Genomic DNA, 19,231 nt, shown 5'->3' with positions numbered 1-19,231 from the left:
AATCCAATCAGCTGACCTAGAAACTGCTGGCAGCTGACATCAGGGAGCTCCAGAGAACAGCCCAGCACCTGTAAAAAAGGAAATCAGCAACAAAGGCATTTTCCTGTACTCTGAGTCCAGGGCCAGAATCCTGGCCATCCAGGCCTCACTACAGCCAGACTTCATGACTCACTGAAATGGATCTGTGGCCTGGCCCCACACCCTCCACTCCAGCCAAGCTGGCCTCCACAGACAGCATTGTACTTCTGTTGCCTAACCTGAAATACTCTCCTCCCTGTTTATTTGCCCATCCCCTTTGGTGCCCACCACAGATTCTAGCACTTCCATGGTGCCAGTTCTGATTACTCTAGTCCATGTTGACCTCTTTTTGGGCCTCTTGTAGTGTTAGGACTGTATTTGAACATTGGATGTTTAATAGGGGTTTCACTGCAAACACTAGGCTCAAATTATTTCATGAATAGCCATCAAAGGATGAAGTACTTTGAGAACAGAAACTGATTGAACCATCACACAGTTCTAGAAGTCCAAAATGCTGAGTGCAGTGTTTACTTCTATGGAAGATAAATACTTGTTCAGTTAGAAAGTAATTTAGCTATATGTTTCAAGAGCCTGAATAAAGTTCATGTTCTTTGACTCAGTAATTCTACCTCAAGGACTTTTTTCTAACCTGTTTCTCATTTGCCCCAAGATAACTCACAGATTACAGTTCTAACCTTACCCTCAAAGTTTGCCATGAAATATCTCTTTTATTATTATGTTCGCATCACTCTACTATAGCAATAGTCTTTGAAAACCAATGACATCATTTTATCTAAAGCATTCTGTTTTTAGTAGTTTGATCACTGAAAACGTCAAATCCTAGAAAAATGTACCATTTCTATGTAAGCTGTACTTTTTTTTTCTAAACAGGAAAAGGGCTAATGGAATCATCAGAAACTTAAACAACCTGAAAGAAAATAAATTGCAAAATTCCTTTTGAATGTAAGCTCCACTGGGACAAGGACCTTTGTTTTCTTCACTGACATAACCCAAGAGTTTACAAGTCTGGCACAGAGTGAGTGCTTACTTCTTCCCCAACTGACCTAGACTGAATGCAATTCTAATCATAATCCCATCAGCTTTTCTTTAGAAACTTGACCAACTGATTCTATAGAGGAAATACAAAGAATCCAAAATGTCCAAACCTATCTTGGAAAAAAAAAAATGTTGGAGGACTTATATGACCTGACTTCAAGGTGGTATAGCACTCCTACAGGCTCTTCAAATAGATCGATGGAAAAGAACAGACAGCCCAGAAATAGACCCATACTTGAATGTCACCTGACCTTCAATGAAAGAGCCAAAAGAAAGAATCCAATAGGGAAAGGAAAGTTTTGCAACAACGGTGCAGGAACTACTGGATATCCACATGGAAAAAAAGGACTCGACCTCTACTTTACATCACACACAAATATCAACCCAAGATGGGTTAAAGACCTAAATTTAAAAGCTTACACTATAAAACTTACAAAAAAATTGGAGAACATCTTCTCCAATGAGGTAGGCAATGGTTTTAGACAGGATACAGAAAGCAATAACCATAAAACTGATAAATTAGACTTCATTAAAAGTAAAAATGTCTGTTCATCAAAAGATGTCATTAACAAAATTAATAGGCATACTACAAATTGGGAGAAAATATCTTTAAAATATATATCTGACAAAGAACTGGTATTGAGGATACATAAAGAACTCTTACAACTCGATAAAAAAGAAAAACTCAATTTAAAAAATGGGCAAAAGCTTTGTAAAGACACTTCTTGAAGGAAGATATACGAGTGGCCATTAAGCACATGAAAAAGCCTTAATATCATTAAGTCATCAGGGAAATGCAAATTAAAACCACAATGAGATACTACACATCCAGCAGAATGACTAAAATTACACAGACTGACACCATCAATGCTGATGAGGACATGGAATTCTCATATATTGTTGGTGGGAATGTAAAATGGTACAATCACTTTGGGAAAAGGGATGGCAGTTTCTTATAAAATCAACATACACCTACCCCATGACCCAGTAATTCTACACCTAGATATACACCCATGAGAAATAAAAACTTATGTCCACAAAAAGACTTGTATAGGAATGTTCTTAATTGCCCCAAACTAGACACAGTTCATGTATCCAGAAAAAGAAGACTGGAAAGTAGACTGTGACATATTCAGACAATGAAATACTATTCAATGATAAAAAAGAATGCACTGCTGATACATGCACTAACATGGTTGGTTCTCAGAAACACTAAGCGGCATGACAGGGCCTGTAAAGAGGAATGCTACACGTATTATTTCACTCATATGATGCTCTAGAACAAGCAGAACTAATCTGTGGCCGAAAAAATTCACAACAATGGTTGTGTGGGATGGAGGGGGCTGGATTATAACTAACCGAGGAAGGACGCAGAGAACTTTTGAGAGTGATGCTAATATTCTGTATCTTGATAGGAATTTATGTTATAAGGCGCATCATTTGTCCAAATGCATCAAATGGTATACTCAGGATTTGTGTGTTTCATCATATGTAAATCTTGCGTCAAAAGGAAAAAAGAACCACAAATAAATACTGAGCTTTATTTAACGTTATGCATGATGAAGTATTTGGGGCTGGGGGTTGGGGAGGAGTATACTAATGTGTGCAACTTTGAAAAGCATTAACATAAAAACTGAATTGATAGGAAGATAAAGGGATGAACAGATATGTAATAAAGCGACTACAATGAAATGTGCATTGCAGAATCTAGGAGGTACAGCTGACCCTTGAACAACATGTAGGTTGGGGCACAGATCACCTCATATAGTCAAAAGTCCACATGTAACTTTTTGCTCCCAAAAAACTTAATCACTAATAGCCTACTATTGACAAGGAGCCTTACCGATTAACGTATATAGTCGATTAACACATACTTTGTATGTTATATGTAATAAATACTATATTCTTACAATAAAGTAAGATAGAGAAAACGTTATTAAGGAAATTATAAGAAAAAATACATTTATAGTATTTATTGAAAAAAATCTACATAGAGGTAGACCCACATAGTTCAAACCTGTGTTGTTCAAGAGCCTACTGTATGAATATTCACTGTAAAACTCTTTCAACTGTTTGTTACGTTAGGAAATTTTCGTAATAAAATACTGGAAATAATACCTGCAAAGCTGAATATACTTCCTCACACTTAAACATCCGTTCACCTCAGGAACCGTTTAAAATAAGTGTAGGCATAGGAAAATAGCACTTTACAGGACAGGACACTACAAGCTGTAAAGAAATGGTTTTTATTTTTTCTTTTTAATGGTTTTTTTAAAACCTAATATATATGCATCCATGTCTTAAGTGTTTCTGGGTCACTTACCCAGTAAGTGTGGAGAGTATAAGGAAGTATGCAGTATACAGAAGAAAACAGAGTAAAGAGAATTTCCAAAGACTGGCTTAAGTCTTTCAAAGGAGAGGAGAAATCAGCCAGGTGCAATGCAGGATATGTCAGAAATGTTTTGGAGAGCATCAGGTATGATGGGCACCTGCGGAGAGTGACACAGGAATCGTGAACAATATTGGACACAGCACATGGGGAGAAAGGAAGAGATCCTGGCTTGAGAGCTATGGAGAGCATTATTTTCTAAACCATATCACAATTCTTATCACAAAGATAAATGACTCATGGTAAAGGTGACCCTGTCAGCACTAGTTTTGCCTGTTCAACTTACCCAGAGGTAATCTCCATCAACTGTTATGGCGAACTTAAGTTTCCGCAGACGAATGAGAGTGGGAGGAGAGCCAGAGATGTCAGAAATACAGTGGACGGCTCCAGCAATCTGTCCACAAAGCAACTCCTGTTGATCAAGCAGGGTCTATGGGAAAGGAGCAAATTCCAGACAGGAAGTTGAAATTGTTGAACTCTTGTGTCATTCCTTAGAGCAGGGGTTGGCACACTATATAGCTTGCAGGCCAGATCTAGTGGGTCATCTGTTTTTACATGGGCCATGAGCTAAGGATGGTTTTTATGTTTCTTAAGGGCTGTCAAAACAACAACAAAGAATATGTGACAGAGACCTTATATGGCTTGCAAAGCCTAAATATTCACTCTGGCTCTTTTTAAACAGTTTGCCAACACTTGCCCAGATGAATAAACCATCATAGAATACTCACAATGAACACATAAGATGACTGCACAGAACTATATTTTTGTCCCCAGGATTATATCCTATAATATAATTTAACCCATGTGCATGGGCAGAAGCATGAGCCTTTCATCCCTATTCAAATCCCCTGCAGAGTGGCCAAAGCAGCCTAGATTAATCCCAATTATCCAAGTCAGAGAGTAATCACATGAGTGAATATACAGACCTCCTAATCAGTCTTAGCATCAACTCAGCTGTGGGGCAGCCAGACATTATGTGAGGAACAGAAAATATATAAAGAATTCTGGCCTAAAGGAACCAAAAAGGACCTACTGAAGGGAGTCTAGATCTTACTACTAATTTAAAGGAAATAGAGCAGATAAAAGACACTAAATGACACCACCGTGAGAAAGTTATCGGCCAAATACAGAGCATGGGACATTCTTACATTCTACTACACAAATGACCTGGTTTCTTTAGTAATTCAATGGCAAAGGGGGAAAAAGATGAGTGGGTGAGGAGTGTCATACAGTAAAAGGGACTTCGAACACAAAATAACCAAATGGAATATGTGGAACTTGTTTGGATCCTGATTAGGAAAAAGAGAGAGAAAGGGAGTCAGAAGGAAAGAAGGAAGGAAGGAAGGTAAGTCTAAGTAACATCTAAGATAATAAGGCAAAATTTGAGTACAGACACTATCAGATGATATTAAGGAATTATTGTTACTAATTATTGTAATCGTTAGGTATGATGTTAAAAAATGTCCTTTTCATTTAGAGATGTTACTTGATACTTGTGAGATGACACCATGTCTAGGATTTGCTTCAATGTACTCCAGAAAAAAAAAAGGAGGGGGAGAGGTTAGGATAGGTCATATAAAATTGGCAGTGTTGATAATTGTTGAAGCTGGCGACAGCCATATGAGGGTTCATAATACTCTCCTCTCTATTTTTGTATATATTTGAATAAAAGTTTTATTTTTTTAAAACGAGCCGATCAAAAATTGGGAGGAATGAGGGCAGACAGAAAATTATGATGGTAACAGAGAGCTAGAGAAGGCAGAAGTACCCAGCTGCCTGGGAGTTTGAAGGCCAGAACAACAAAAAATAGTACAACTAAGAATAAGAGAGCAGAAATGTCAATTTCCTAGATTATTTAAAACAAAACAAAACAAAACAAAACTGCCCTAATGTAAACCTCATACTTTTGAAAAGTCATTGCTTTGAGGCAGTGGGATCCCCACAGAACAATAATATATATGTGGCTTACCTGGGAAGGATAAAAATAACAAATGCCAGCTCTTGTTGGATCTCCTTCTTCCTTTACCTTTGAACCATCATAAAGAAAAAAATAATTCCACCTGGCAAGAGAACAGAACGGAGCCATGTTTCCTTTCTTCCAGTGATCAGGGCGTTTGAAAACACAGCTTCCTATTTCCCAGCCCAAGAAGAGCTCATTACTCAGTGTTTGAAAAGCCTTCTGAACCCAGTGGCTACAAATAGATAAAAACCATTTCATAAATGCAGTGGAGTCAAACTAAAAATATGCCTCTATCCAGCTGTCAAACCATCTGTGTGAAAGACAGACAAGTAGCTAAGGAAAGACTGATAGCCCACAATGATGCCTCTAATTTAAGACACTGAACCTTAACTATATAACCACATGGTCTGGTAAACTCTTTTAAGGCTCTGATAACAAAATAAGTTAGGGATGTCTCAGATGCACTCCTCACAACTGCTGGGCACGATGATCTCCTGAAGTATCCTTTCTACTAGGAATTTACAGATTCATTTAACAAACACACTGCAGGGCCTACAGTGTGTGCTGCCTTTGCTGGCCCTGGGGCCATGGCGATAAAGTACATGTTTCAATACAGGATAGTGAGTCTACAATGGGAAAAACAGGGGCCTTTGAGAGATCAGAGAAGCACAAACCCCTCTCTGCCTGTCAAAACTTTACGAGAATAACTCAAACACGATCCCTCTGATCTCCAGAGGAATCTCTTCTCAATTTCCACAACCCTATGTTCTTCCCTAAAATCTTATTGTCTACTCTGCAGTATAATTATATCTTTAAGATCATAAAGCAAACTCCACAAAGGCTGGACTTGAGTTTTACTTCTAAACCTAGAATCTAAGGAAGAGCCGTGACCACTCTGTCACCTGTGCTCTTCTCCCCTGGACCCCCACCACCCTCTCTGGTTCCCACCTTATCTTCCCGATGACAAGCACTAACTCTTTTCTTGTTCAGTCTGCTTTCCTCAGATGTGCAACTGGCTGCAGGGCAAGTCCAGATCAAAAAGCCTCAAAAATGTTTTAAACTCAATTCAGAAACCCCACTGACGGGCCCCATTCTACCCTTTCCTTATGTTCTCTGGTTGAAAGCACCCCCACTCTTCCAAGAACACACAAGAAAAAAAGCAGACACTTTGAAATGCTCCATCTTTTTGACTTCCACACGTATGTATCAGTCACTAAACCCTGCTCTTTCTACTTAAACCATGCCTTTAATGCTCATCTCCTTGATTAATGTTTGCTGAACCAAATTATGAGAGAAGCTTAACTCATTTGGGGTTGAAGGCAATGGAGTTGCAGGCAAATGTTGTGTAACACCCATCAAGAGATAACCTGAAGACTGGCCAAACATCTTCTCATGGTGTAATTCTGCAGTGCAACCATTTCTGGTCTTTCAAAATTAAAGACTCCAACGCCCACAACATTATCAGATATGAATGATCCAACCATGGTTATCTTCTCTACAATCTACCAGCAAGGCTGGACTCATTTGAACACTGCAACAGGCTTGCAAGGCTACAACACAGCTCTGATGAGAAATGGCTCACACGCTTGATTCAGCAACTCTGAGGAAAATGACACTTTCTTCCTTAATAAAATCAAGACAGTCTCGCTGGAGATTTTCAGTTAACCCAAAACATCCATCCAGGAGCCTGGCAGAAACTAAACCACGTCAGGCCTTGCTACTCACCAGGAGGCTGACTTCGTTTCTCTTGAGGTGGAGGTGGCCATTTACTTTCTGGTCACCCTCATTCTCTTTATCTGGGTTTTCTTTTCCAGTTATGGGTTCTTTCTCCCCAGCAGTGACCGTTCCTCTGTGTCCCTGATCCAATAAACCCGGATGTGGGAGGTTTAAGTATTTTCAGTCACAACTGTCACTTGCTTAGTTTTTATTCTGCATGAAAGTTCTACTTCCCTCCTTGCAAGTTCTTCAGTTCCATGAATACCTCCACACCTCTTAGAACTCTGGGAGCGAATATAATAAAACAAGAGAATTCTACCAGAAAAGTCAGATCCACTAATTTGGTTCTGTGAGCATCAGCTCTCTGGCTCTCTGCAGAATAACCTCTTCAAAAAACTCCTTGCCAGGAAAGCCCAAAAGGGGAGGTGCATGCTGAAGGTGGATTTCTGGGGTGATTTCTAGCTTGTCTGGTTCAAAACCATTCTGGAGGTTCTTTTAAAAGTTTTGAAGCTTCCTGTTCAGATATCAGTGCCTTGGCCCTAAAATAAACACAAGGAATAGATTATTTCAGAAACCCACAAGAGAGCATGTGACCCAGCAGGGTTAAGCAAATGGTATACTTCAAAAGAGCTTTCTAGAAAGTCAAGAATTGTTTCAAAATAAAAGAGAGGGTAACAGGACTTCAGAGCAAATCTCTTAGTTTCTTCAACAATGACGCCCCACAGAAGATTAAAATTAAATAAGTAGGGTGAAGCTCCGGGTGCGAGGACAGCTATACAAATAAGATAACTGCTGTAGTAATAATGATACTTAAATTGAGGAACTGTCACCTTGGCAGCCCTGAAGTAGACTGAAGAACTCTGGAGATGGGCAAATTTCCAAAAGACAAAGAATTTAACAAGTGGTTTTCAAACTCCCACAAGAGGAACAACAGCTCAGACTATTACGGAATTTCAAATTCCGAAGACGACCCTGGCATCATTTACTCCACTCCTTATCTCTTAAAAATCATCTTCAAAAGTCACTTGAGTTTTCTGGCTTACTCTCTCCAGAAACAGATAGTTCATAGTGTTAAATTTCTCCTTCCACCAAGCTAAAACTGTCCTCCCAGTAACCCTCACGGACTGCATAATACTCTGCAGGAAAACAAAACAAGGTCTAATCTTTCCAAAAGACAATCTTTTGGTCCCTTCAAAACTGTAGGCCTACTGTCACTTTCTCCAAGATTAACATCCCCGGCAACATTTCAAATGCTTGCTCACCATCTGTCATCCTCCTGAGAAAACAACAGACTTTTTTAAAGCTTATTTGGTAGAGAGAAGTCGTCAGAGAGGAACCCACTGAATCTCTGATGGCCTGTACAAACTCTATCTGTTCTCAGCTCTAGATACCTTGAGGTGGGCCTCCATAGGGTCACACTCATGGTATTCTTTGAAGCACATCTGGATGCCTGTGGAGAGGATCTAAGCTCTTGAAACAAAGGACAGCAGCCTGAGAACGCCTATCCCTTGTTTCCAGAGGACTGGGCCCTACACTGCCCAGGTCCACTCTCTTACCTCTGAAAGGTCCTGAAGAGGCTGGTAATGGCCCTGGGGTAGGGCAGCTATTGGGATGTCACCAGAGAAGGCTCTGGCAGCCTGTGAAGTGGCAGCAACGACCCTAGGGAGTCAAGATTGGTCGGCAATGGCCCGGGCGGGGGCGGGAGGTGTAGAACGTGGCCTCAGTGCATCAGCGAGACAGGCAAAAGGGCGCTAACGACTGCGAAGGACCAAAAAGCGATTGGTAACCGTCTAGGGTACTGGGAAGTGTCTGGCCTCAGCTCCAGGGACTGGGAATTGGTGGAGAATTGGTGAGCAAAGGCGCTGGGGTCAATCTGGGTCCGGTCACGGCGCGGAAAAGCCGCGATGAGGCGCTCTCGGTCGCTGTCCAGCCCCTCGGCGTCCCCGGACCGCCCACCTGCCAGAGTAGCCAGGCAGCCCGGGGATCAGGCTTCCAGATCCGGAGGGTGGGCGGCAGCAAGTCCCACCTGGTACCTGCGCGCGCCTCTAAGAGACCCCTGCATCACCGGCCGCCCGCGCCTCCGGCCTCCTAGTTTCCGTAGAGCTGGCGCGCGGCGATGACGTAGTCCAAGCGCGTCGCGCGGCTGTGACGCCAGGGGCCAATGGCGGCGGTGGCGCTGGAACCTTGGCAGACCGCGGCTCCGCGGAAAAGGCGCTCCGCGGCTCGACGTCCGCAGCCTAGAGAGGCGGCGGCGGCCCCGAGCCGGGACGCAGAGCCTGAGGTGGACAGCGGAGTTGTGCTTCGTGGCATCCAGAAGGCCAGGTGAGTGCGCGGTCGGCCTTGGGTCCGAATCTTCACGCCTGTCGGAACCTCAGTCTCTCCACCTGTAAAGTGGGAATAACCGCAAACCTAAGGGGTTATTGTGAGGATTGAAGGAAGGTAACGAGCTCATTGCAGACTGGATTATAGTAAGCGCTCAACAAAGTTTGCCATCCCTTTTACTGCAATTACAACCGCATGACCTTGGGCAAGTTATATAATCTTTGTGCCTCAGTTTTCTCATCTGTGTGGTGGGCATGAAATTAGTACCCATACAGGCTCATTTTTGAGGATTCAGTGAACTGTAAACATTTGGAACAGTGCCTGGCGCATGGTAAGCTCAGTTCCAATGTTTGGTATTAGTATTATGCCACTATTGGTTATTATTGTTATTTCTCATATCAAGGAAGCAATACGAACACGTGATTGTCATCTTCATGACTGTCATTACTAGCTAATTGAGCTGCTGTGTGCCTGGCATCGGCTTGAGCGTTCTACACAGTTTATCAATGAACATCTTAGCCATACTAGGATCCTGGCAGTGCCAAGTCTTAAAGATACATAGATAAGGTATGGAACTAGGTTTTAAATCTATGACTTTGCGACTCCAAAACCTGTGCTTCAAGGCTCTCTGTTATTCTGGGTTATACTGTCTCCCGTCCTTTCATGCCTTGCTATGTACCGTAAATAGCACTGACACAGCTGAAGCACTCAATAAATGTTACTACATTTGTTATTTCGTATTATTGCCTTTATTTATTTGCAGTCCTTTAAGGGCTCAATTAACAACAGCTTTTGTTAGAACTTTAGATCAACAGCTGAAGGATCATCACAACTGAAAGAAATTAGACTAATTTTATGTACTCCTCTTCCCCAGAATTAGGGTCAAGAGGCAGAGGTGACTCAGAGGTTGCTACTGAATAGAAAGAAATTGGCTCACCTGACTGAGCCTGAGAAAAAAGCAGCATTGATTTTTTTTCTCTAGGATCTCAGAAGATGCCAATGAGAATGAGTGTGCCCATGAATTCAGAGAATTCTTAAGGCATTTCCCATATACCTTGACATCGTTATGCCTTCTCACCTTCTTCACTGTTCACCTAGGAGCTCCCTACTTCCCCCTGTACCCCCAAATGTGGTGCAGTCCCCAGTGTCCTAGTAGAGAGGAGCCTAGCACTTTACATGCTGTTTGTTCTCCTGTGCACACACCAGTTTACAAAGCCGTCCCTATGGGTTAGAACTCTCCTTTACTCTTCGTGAGGAATAGTAGAGCAGCCTCTACTCTGAGTCTAATATACTCAGAGTCTCTGAGCAATGGCTTATGGCTTGTTGGTTCAAATACAATTCCTTTTTTTTTTTTTTAAACAATTTTTTTTTCTTGTGATGAGAACTTTTAAGATCTCTTATCAACTTTCAAATATGCAATACAGTATTATTAACTATAGTTGCCATGCTGTACATTACATTTCCATGACTTATTTATTTTATAACTGGAAGTTTGTACCTTTTGACTCCCTTTACCCATTTTGCCCAAACCCCATCCCCTGCCAACCACCAGTCTGTTCACTGTATTTTTTTTAAGATTCCACGTATAAATGTGTCATACAATATGTCTTTCTGTGACTCATTTTACTTACCATAAGTGATTTCATTCTTTTCATGGCTGGATAGTATTTCATTTTTTGTGGTTACATTATATATATGTTCCACATCTTTATTTTTCCATCGATAGTTGTTTCCATATTTTAGCTTTATAAGTAATGCTGAAGTGAACATGGTGGTGCAGATATCTTTTCAAATGAGTGGTTTTTTTTTGTTTTTTATTGGGGGGGGGTTGTTTTGTTTTGTTTTTTTGATAAATACCCAGAAGTGGAATTGCTGGATCATATGGTAGTTCTATTTTTAATTTTTTGAGGAACCACCATACTGTTTTCCATAGTGGCTGCACCAATTTACATTCATATGAATAATACACAAGAGTTCCCTTTTGTCCACATTCTTGTCAACAACATTATTTCTTATCTTTTTGTTAGTAGTCATTTTGACAGGTGTGAGGTGATATATGATTGTAGGTTTGATTTGCATTCGATTAATGATGTTACGCATCTTTCCATGGCCATTTGTATATCTTCTTTAGAAAAATGTCTATTCAAATCCTCTGCTCATTTTTTAATCAGACTAGTTTTTGCTATTGAGTTGTATACATTCTTTATATATTTCAATATTGACCCCTTATCAGATACACGATTTGCAAATATTTTCTCCCATTCAGTAGGTTGCCTTTTCGTTTGTTGATTATTTCCTTTGCTGTGCAGAAGCTTTTTAGTTCCATGTAGTCCCACTTGTTCGTTTTTTCTTTTGTTTCCTTTGCTTTTGGAGTCAGATCCAAAAAAATTATTGCCAAGACGGATGTCAAGGAGCTTTTCCCCTATGTTTTCTTCTAAGAATCTTATGGTTTCAGGTCTAATATTCAAACTTTTAATCTATTTAGGTTAATTTTTGTGTATGGTGTAAGATAGTGGTCCAGTTTCATTCTTTTGCATGTGGCTGTCCAGTTTTCCCAACACCATTTACTGAAGAGACTGACCTTTCACTGTATATTCTTGGCTCCTTTGTCATAAATTGATTAACCATATATGTGTAGATTTATTTCTGGCCTCTCTATTCTGTTCCATTGATCTTTGTGTCTTTTTATGCCAATACCATACTGTTGTGATTACTGTATCTTTGTAATATTGATATCTTTGAAATCAGGGAGCATGATGCCTCCAGCATTGTTCTTCTTTCACAGAATTGCTTTGTTTATTCGGGGTCTTTAGTGGTTCCATACAAATTTTAAGATTATTCTATTGTGAAAAATTCCATTGGGATTTTGATAAGGATTGCATTGAATCTGTAGATTGCTTTACGTAATAGGGACATTTTAACAATGTTAATTCTTCCAGTCTGTGAACATGGAATGTTCTTTCCATTTTTTTTGCATTGTCTTCAATTTCTTTCAACAATGTCTTGTAGTTTCCAGTGTACAGGTCCTTCACCTCCTTTGTTAAGTTTATTCTTAGGTATTTTATTCTTTTTATTGCGATTATGAGGGGGATTTTTTCTTCATTTCTCTTTCTGATAGTTGTTGGTATATAGAAGCAGATTTTTGTATATTGATTTTGTATCTTGCAACTTTACTGAATTTGTTAATTCTAAGTTTTTAGCGAAGTCTCTCGGGTTTTCTATACATAATATCATGTCATCTCCAAATAGTGGCATGATGTCTTTTATTTTTCTTGCTTAATTGCTCTGGCTAGGACTTCCAGTACTATGTTGAATAACAGTGGCAAGAGTGGGCATCCTTGTCTTCTTCCTGATCTGAGAGGAAAAGCTTTCTTTCGATTTTTCACCACTGAGTATGATTCTGGATGGGGGTTTGTCATATATGACCTTATTAATGTTGAGATACTTTTCTTCTATAGCCCTTTTATTGAGAGTTTTTATTATAAATGTATATTGTATCTTGTCACATACTTGTTCTGCATCTATTTAGATGATCGTATGACTTTTATCTTATATTTTGTTAATGTGTATTAGGTTGATTGATTTGCCTATACTGAACCATCCTTACTTACATCCCTGGAATGAATCCTACTCAATCATGGTGTATGATCCTTTTCGTGTGTCGTTGTACTCAATTTGTTAGTATTTTGTTTAGGATTTTTGCATATGTGTTCTTTAGAGATATCGGCCTGTAGAGTGTGAGCGTGTGTGTGTGAGAGCGAGAGTGTGTCTTTCCTTCACCAGGAAAGCCATCTGGTCCCGGACTTTTGGTTTTGGGGAGGTTTTTGATTGCTGTTTCAAATTCATTGTGAGTGATTGGTCTATTTAGGTTTTCCAGTTCTTTGTGTTATTGTCCAGGAAGGTTGTATTTTCTAAGAATTTGTCCATTTCATCTGGGTTGTCCAATTTAGTGGCACATAGCTTTTCATAGTATTCTTGTATAATGTTTTGTATTTCTGCGGTATTCATTGTAATTTCTTTCATTTTTTATTTTATTCTAGTTGTTTCTCTTTTTTCCTTAGTGAGTCTAGATAAAAGTTTGTCAATTTATTTTTTGTCTCTTCAAGGAACCAGCTCTTTGTTTCATTAATTTTTCATTGATGCTCGATTTCCCCTCCTTCTACTGACTTTGGGCTTTGTTTTTCCTTCTCTAGTTCCTTAAGGTGTAATGTTTGATTGTTCAAGATTTTCCTTATTTCTTGAGCTAGGCCTGTATTGCTATGAACTTCCCTCTTAGTACTGATTTTGCCGTATCCAGAAATTTTGGCATGTCATATTTTCATTTTAATTTGCCTCTCTGTATCTTTTGATTTCTTCTTTTATTTCTCCTTTGACCCAATAGTTGTTCAGTAACATATTATTAATCTCCACATATTTGTGATAATCCAGCTTTCTTCTTATAGTTGATTTCTAGTTTCATACTGTTGTGGTCTGAAAAGATGCTTGGTATGATTTAAATCTTCTTAAATTTATTGAAACTTGTTTTGTTTCCCAACATTGGTCTATCCTTGAGAATGTCACATGTCTACTTGAAAAGAATGTGTATCCTGTTGTTTGGGAATGGAAGGTTCTAAAAATATTAAGTCCATCTGGTTTGATGTGTCATTTAAGGCTGATGTTTCCTTGTTGACTTTCTGTGGGGATGACCTATCCATTGGCATAAGTGGGATAGTAAAGTCTCCTACTATTATTGTAAAACTGTATATTTCTCCCTTTAGATCTGTTATAAAATGTCCATCTTTGTCTCGTTACCTTTTCGGTCTTGAAATTTGTTTTCTCTGATGTAAGTATAGCTACACTCTCTTTTCTCTGAGTATCATTGCTTGCAGTATCATCTTCCACGCCTTTAATTTGAGCCTCCGCTGAGCCACTATGTGGGGGCTGCACCTCAGCTGTTCTATCCCTGTCGTGTTAGCTTGGGCCATGGTGGCTGCCAAACTGCATTTGTGGACCCTGTCCCTGTCCTCCCCTTGCCTTACCTCCTCTGTGCATTCCAACCCTCTCACCTTCTGATGTACCGGCGTGTAGATCTCTTTGGCATGTTTGTGTTGAGCAGAGGAGCCTTTGTAATTTTTTTGACATTTCTAGCCTATGTGGTTTGTTTGTGAATTTTTTCAAATTGTCACAAATCTCTAAAAAAATTTTCCAGTATATTTATTGGAAAAAATTGGGGTGAAAGTGATCTTTCACAGTTTAAACCAGTGTCATTCAAGGGTCAGCTGTATTGTGGAACTTGGTTTGTTAATGTTTTATTGAGGATTTTTGCATCTGTATTCATCAGATGCAAAAATTTTTATTTAATTTTCTTCTGGCATCCTTGTCTGGTCTTGGTAACAGGGTAATGCTAGCCTCCTAAAATGAGTTTGGAAGAGTTCCTTCCTCTTTTGTATTTAGGAAGAACTTGAGAAGAATTGGTATTCATTCTTCTTTGAATGTTTGGCAGAATTCACCAATGAAGCCATCTGGCCCTAGACTTTTGTATGTTGCAAAGTTTTGGATAATTAGTGAGTCAGTCTTCTTACTAGTAATTAGTTTATTCAGATTTTCTCTTTTTTTCGTGATTCAGTCGTGGTATGTTTCTTGAAATTTATCTGTATCTTATAGTTTGTCCAATTTGTTGACATATAATTGTTCATAGTAGTCACTTATGATCCTTCGTATTTCTGTGGTATCTGTTTTAATATCTCTACTTTCATTTCTGATTTATTTATTAGAGTCCACTCCTTTTTTTCTTGATGAGTCTACTAAAGGTTTGTCAATTTTATCTTTTCAAATAACTAGGTCTTACTTTCATTGATCTTTGCCTTTTCATTTATTTCTGCTCTAATCTCTTATTTACTTCCTCTTCCTAACTTTGGGCTTGGCTTTTTCTAATATTTCTAGTTCCTTGAAATGAAAAGGTAGGTTGTTTGAGACTTTTCTTGTTTCTTGAGGTAAGCATTTATTGTTATGAACTTCCATCTTAGAACTGCTCTTGCTGCATCCCATAAATGTTGGTATCTCTTTGTTTTAAAGTTTGTCTGATATAAGTATAGATATCTCTGCTTCCTTTTGGTTTCCATTTACATGGAACATCTTTTTCCATTCCTTCACTTTCAGACCGTGTCTGTCCTTACATCCAAAGTGAGCCTCTTATAGGCAGCATATAGATGGGTCTCGTGTTTTTATCCATTCAGCCACTCTGTGTCTGATTGGAGAATCTTTTCAGTCCATTTTAATATAGCACTATGTTTCGCGCTGAGTTTGTGGAAACCAGTTAACTTGAATAAGGAAAGCCCAGTTTGTCTCATCTCTCACTTTCACCTTGGAATTATTTATAACAAAAGCTGTTTATTGAGTACCTGCTCTGTGCCAGGCACTGTGTGGAGTGTTCACTCATTTAATTCCTCCTGTAATAGGTACCGTTCTAATCTCCATTTTAGAGATGAGGAAACTGAAGCTCAGAGAGGCTAAATTTGTGCATGAACAGCTATTTATGGAGCCAGGCTTTGTATTGGACCAAGGATACAGAACAGGCCGAGACCTGTTCCCAGAAATCAGGGGCCTCCTCCAGGAAGCCCTCTCCACAGCCCCTGCTGCCCTTTCTTATGTGCTCTGAGTCTGGACATCTGGATGTGTTCACCACGTATCCTCTTCCTGTCACTCAGGGGTGGGCTCTGCATCTGAGGACACCCATTATGCTCCCCACACCCAGCTCAGGTTCAGGAGGAGGGTCACTGTTAGGTCGGCCCTGAAATGGATGAGAGATGACCATGCCATTTTCTTCAACAGGGAGGACCTGCTTCTTTCTGATTTCTGGAGTTCAGCACTAGGTGAGTCCACCTCACCGAGGCTCGGGATGCGCGGGGTGGGAGGAAGGACTGAATGTGGGCAAAACACAGAGTCCCACCTTCATCTTGCTTCATGGAGCAGTGTACATACTGGGTTCTAATTCTGACTTCCCCCCTACAACTGTATGTTTTGGGCACTTAACTAATTCTGACCCTCAATTTCTTTATCTGTGAAATGGACTTACCCTGTTGCATAATTTTGAGTATTAAATGAGGCTGCGTAGTTAAGTGCTTAGAACAGTACTTGCCTGCTGCACAGGAATAGTAAATGTTATTGTCATTATTATTGAAATTTTAATTTATCCTGCTTTTTTTCCTTCGAGATTACAATATAGACTTTTCCCTCCATGCAATTATAATCTCTTCTTAAACAATATTGATACGTAGAGTGAACACACCATAGTTATAATTTTTATCAAGGGGTGTTTAAGTTTGTTTACTTTGTTTTTTAGTTATTATAACTTTGCAATGAGCACCTTTATGCATAAAGCTTCTACCAAATTTAAGGTAATCTTCTTAGGATATATTTACAGAAGTGAAATTATTCAGTGAAGGGCAGTGACCAATTTGATATCCATTATCAAGTTGTTCTCCAAAAAACTTTACCAATTCTTTTACCAGCAAGGACTAAAAGAGCCAATTCTTCCTGCAACCTTTCCTGGCTGGGGTCTTATTTAAAGGGATCTTTGCTAATAGTGAAAAAAGTTGGTACTTCAGACCATAACCTGCATTTACCACGTACCTCCCATTAAACTAGAATGAGTTCACATTAGAGTTTTATATGAAAACTCTGCCCATAAATAAAACCTTTTTTTGCTTGAAACATTCTCTGAGGTTGTAGGCCGTGGGTATACAGGGACCAGGACGACCTGCCAGGTTTTGGTGGACACCATTGTGTGTCCCAAGCATGTTTAGGAGTGGGCTGGCAGCCCTTCTCTCTGGGGAGTTGAAGCCATTACTGCTCCGCTCCTCTTTTCCCTGGCTCTGTGGGCTGCTTTGGTGGCCGATTTGGTTCGCAGAGTCAGGGCGTGGCGTGCCCTCTGACTGTATTTGGGGGCCTGCTCTTTCAGAAACCATCAACGGATGTCTTACGAAACAGCTGGAACAACTGAAGACCCCCGTAGAGCCTCTTTCAGGAGCCTTTGGAAACCTGCACCTTGACTCCCCACCAGATGAGTCCAATGTGGCCCCTGGCTCCATCCCAGGAGAGACCCTGGCCACGGGAACCTGCTCCTGGAAGTGTGTGTGTTACGGCATTGGGAACTTTTCCACCTGTGTCATAGCTAGAAACCAGCTAACATTTTTGCTTCTCTTCCTGGAAAAGTGCCAGGTATATTTTTTTGACTCTTTATTACCCCTCCCTTGGTCTTACATACAGTGTGCACACAGGTATTGGGGTTGAAATAAACAAAACCTTCTTCCCTTCTGCAGATTCCCAGAAGTCACTGCTGGGTGTATGACCCTCTGTTTAGCCAACTCGAAATTGCAGTTCTCAGCAGCCTCAGGTTGATTGTCCTCAGTGAGAACGAAGTGAGTGATTTAGGAAAGGGGAGTGGGGAGGGCTGCTGACCTCCTGACCCCAGGCTCTATCCTGTGGACACTTTCTTTCAAACAACATTTATTCCTTTTCACTGCTTACTTGCTTTTCCAGTAATATGTGACCCCACATTTTGGACTGTTGTGCCCATCAGAAGAAAATTAATTACACAAATGGCATGACCCAGAACATGTTAGGTTTACAAAATTTTTATGAAGTTTTGATGTCCAGAAATTATGCTAAGTTGGTATTTACTTTCAGTATTAAAATATTACAACAGGGAGATAATGAAAGGGGACAGAACTTCTCCCCTTTGAAGCTGTAGTCAATCACACCCACAGCACCTGGCTGTGAGTTATAGATGGATCCTTTGCCTACCCTTGCATTCCCTAAAATAATTGAGATTCAAAATTTCCGAAGATCTGGGAGAAAAAAATCATTTTACAAGTAGCAGACTGAAGCCAGTGTAAGCAAATACCTCTGATTTTAGTTTTGTGTTGTCTTGGGGATTATAAAATAATCATTTCATTCCTCCGTGTTCTAAAAAACTGCCATCTCATTGCTTATTATGAAACACAAAAATCAGCCCCAGCTGAGACAAGAATCATTTGCCAATGTTGGCAAGCTCCTAAAACACTGCCATTTAATTCAGATCATGTTTTCTGAATCCCTGCTCTGCTTTAGGCAAGGAGCTTTGGGGAGCCCAAGATAAATAAGAGCCAGTCCCTGTCTTCAGGTCACATCAAGGCATGTGGCCTGTAAATAAGTAATCGATAAATCAAACAGTGAAATAGAGCCATGTCCTAGGAACTGAAATGGGAAAGAAACCTGTGCTGTTTGTGGTGATGGAGGAAGGTTTCTTGGCTCTCAGCTGGGATTTGAAGGTTGACCAGGAGTTTGCTAGAGGGACAGGACCAGGGTTACAGGCAGCCTGTGCTGGCTGTTCAGAAACCACTGCCAGTTATTAACAGAAGGGAAGCTGCAAGGAGAATGTAGAGAGGAGAGGCCCAGAGGCAGCAGGGACCAGACAGCAAAGGGAGAGCCAGTGAGGGACAGTACTGTCGCCAAACCTCCTGCCCCATGCTATCACAGACCCAAGAAGTTCCTTCATTGATCCAGAGCTTTCTGTGTTCGTGGGACACACATTTGTTAAATAAACATGAGTTTTTTCTGGACATCATGATTTCCTGACTTTTGGTCCTATATAATTTTATAGATTTCATACACACCACTAATGTAACTTTTCCACAATGAGTTTTTTTTCCCCCTCTCATACTTCAGTTTGCTTTCCTCAGCTCACTTTTTTCCTGAGCTATACTGATATAATTAACATATAGCATTGTATAAGTTTAAGATGTACAATG

The 19,231-nt window shown here is 40.1% G+C and overlaps 2 protein-coding genes across 5 annotated transcripts in view; one reads left to right on the top strand and one right to left on the bottom strand.

Annotated features, from left to right (window-relative positions):
* Positions 1 to 9,253, bottom strand: part of HPS4 (HPS4, biogenesis of lysosomal organelles complex 3 subunit 2) — a 32,780-nt gene extending 23,527 nt beyond the window's left edge. The window contains exons 1-4 of one of the 4 annotated variants that reach the window (XM_023520180.1): positions 9,166 to 9,253; positions 7,149 to 7,678; positions 5,433 to 5,523; positions 3,750 to 3,893 (exon numbers count right to left, since the gene is read on the bottom strand). In XM_023520180.1, the coding sequence (XP_023375948.1) occupies positions 3,750 to 3,893; positions 5,433 to 5,523; positions 7,149 to 7,189 (276 nt within the window). In that variant the 5' untranslated portion in view covers positions 7,190 to 7,678; positions 9,166 to 9,253. Of the gene's footprint in view, positions 1 to 3,749; positions 3,894 to 5,432; positions 5,524 to 7,148; positions 7,679 to 8,695; positions 9,024 to 9,095 lie in introns of those variants that run through there. The other 3 variants (XM_023520181.1, XM_023520179.1, XM_011374643.2) reach the window with 3 other exon arrangements.
* Positions 9,254 to 9,274: 21 nt separating this feature from the next.
* The window catches only part of SRRD (SRR1 domain containing), an 11,709-nt gene continuing 1,752 nt past the window's right edge, over positions 9,275 to 19,231 (top strand). The window contains exons 1-5 of the mRNA XM_023520176.1: positions 9,275 to 9,461; positions 16,272 to 16,312; positions 17,401 to 17,660; positions 17,762 to 17,891; positions 18,187 to 18,217. Coding sequence (XP_023375944.1) covers positions 9,301 to 9,461; positions 16,272 to 16,312; positions 17,401 to 17,660; positions 17,762 to 17,891; positions 18,187 to 18,217 — 623 coding nt within the window. The 5' untranslated portion in view covers positions 9,275 to 9,300. The remainder of the gene's footprint in view (positions 9,462 to 16,271; positions 16,313 to 17,400; positions 17,661 to 17,761; positions 17,892 to 18,186; positions 18,218 to 19,231) is intronic.

This window comes from Pteropus vampyrus, unplaced genomic scaffold (assembly GCF_000151845.1).
Source record: "Pteropus vampyrus isolate Shadow unplaced genomic scaffold, Pvam_2.0 Scaffold251, whole genome shotgun sequence".
NCBI classification, from domain to species: Eukaryota; Metazoa; Chordata; class Mammalia; order Chiroptera; family Pteropodidae; genus Pteropus; species Pteropus vampyrus.
This window is presented reverse-complemented; position numbering and strand designations above follow the sequence as displayed.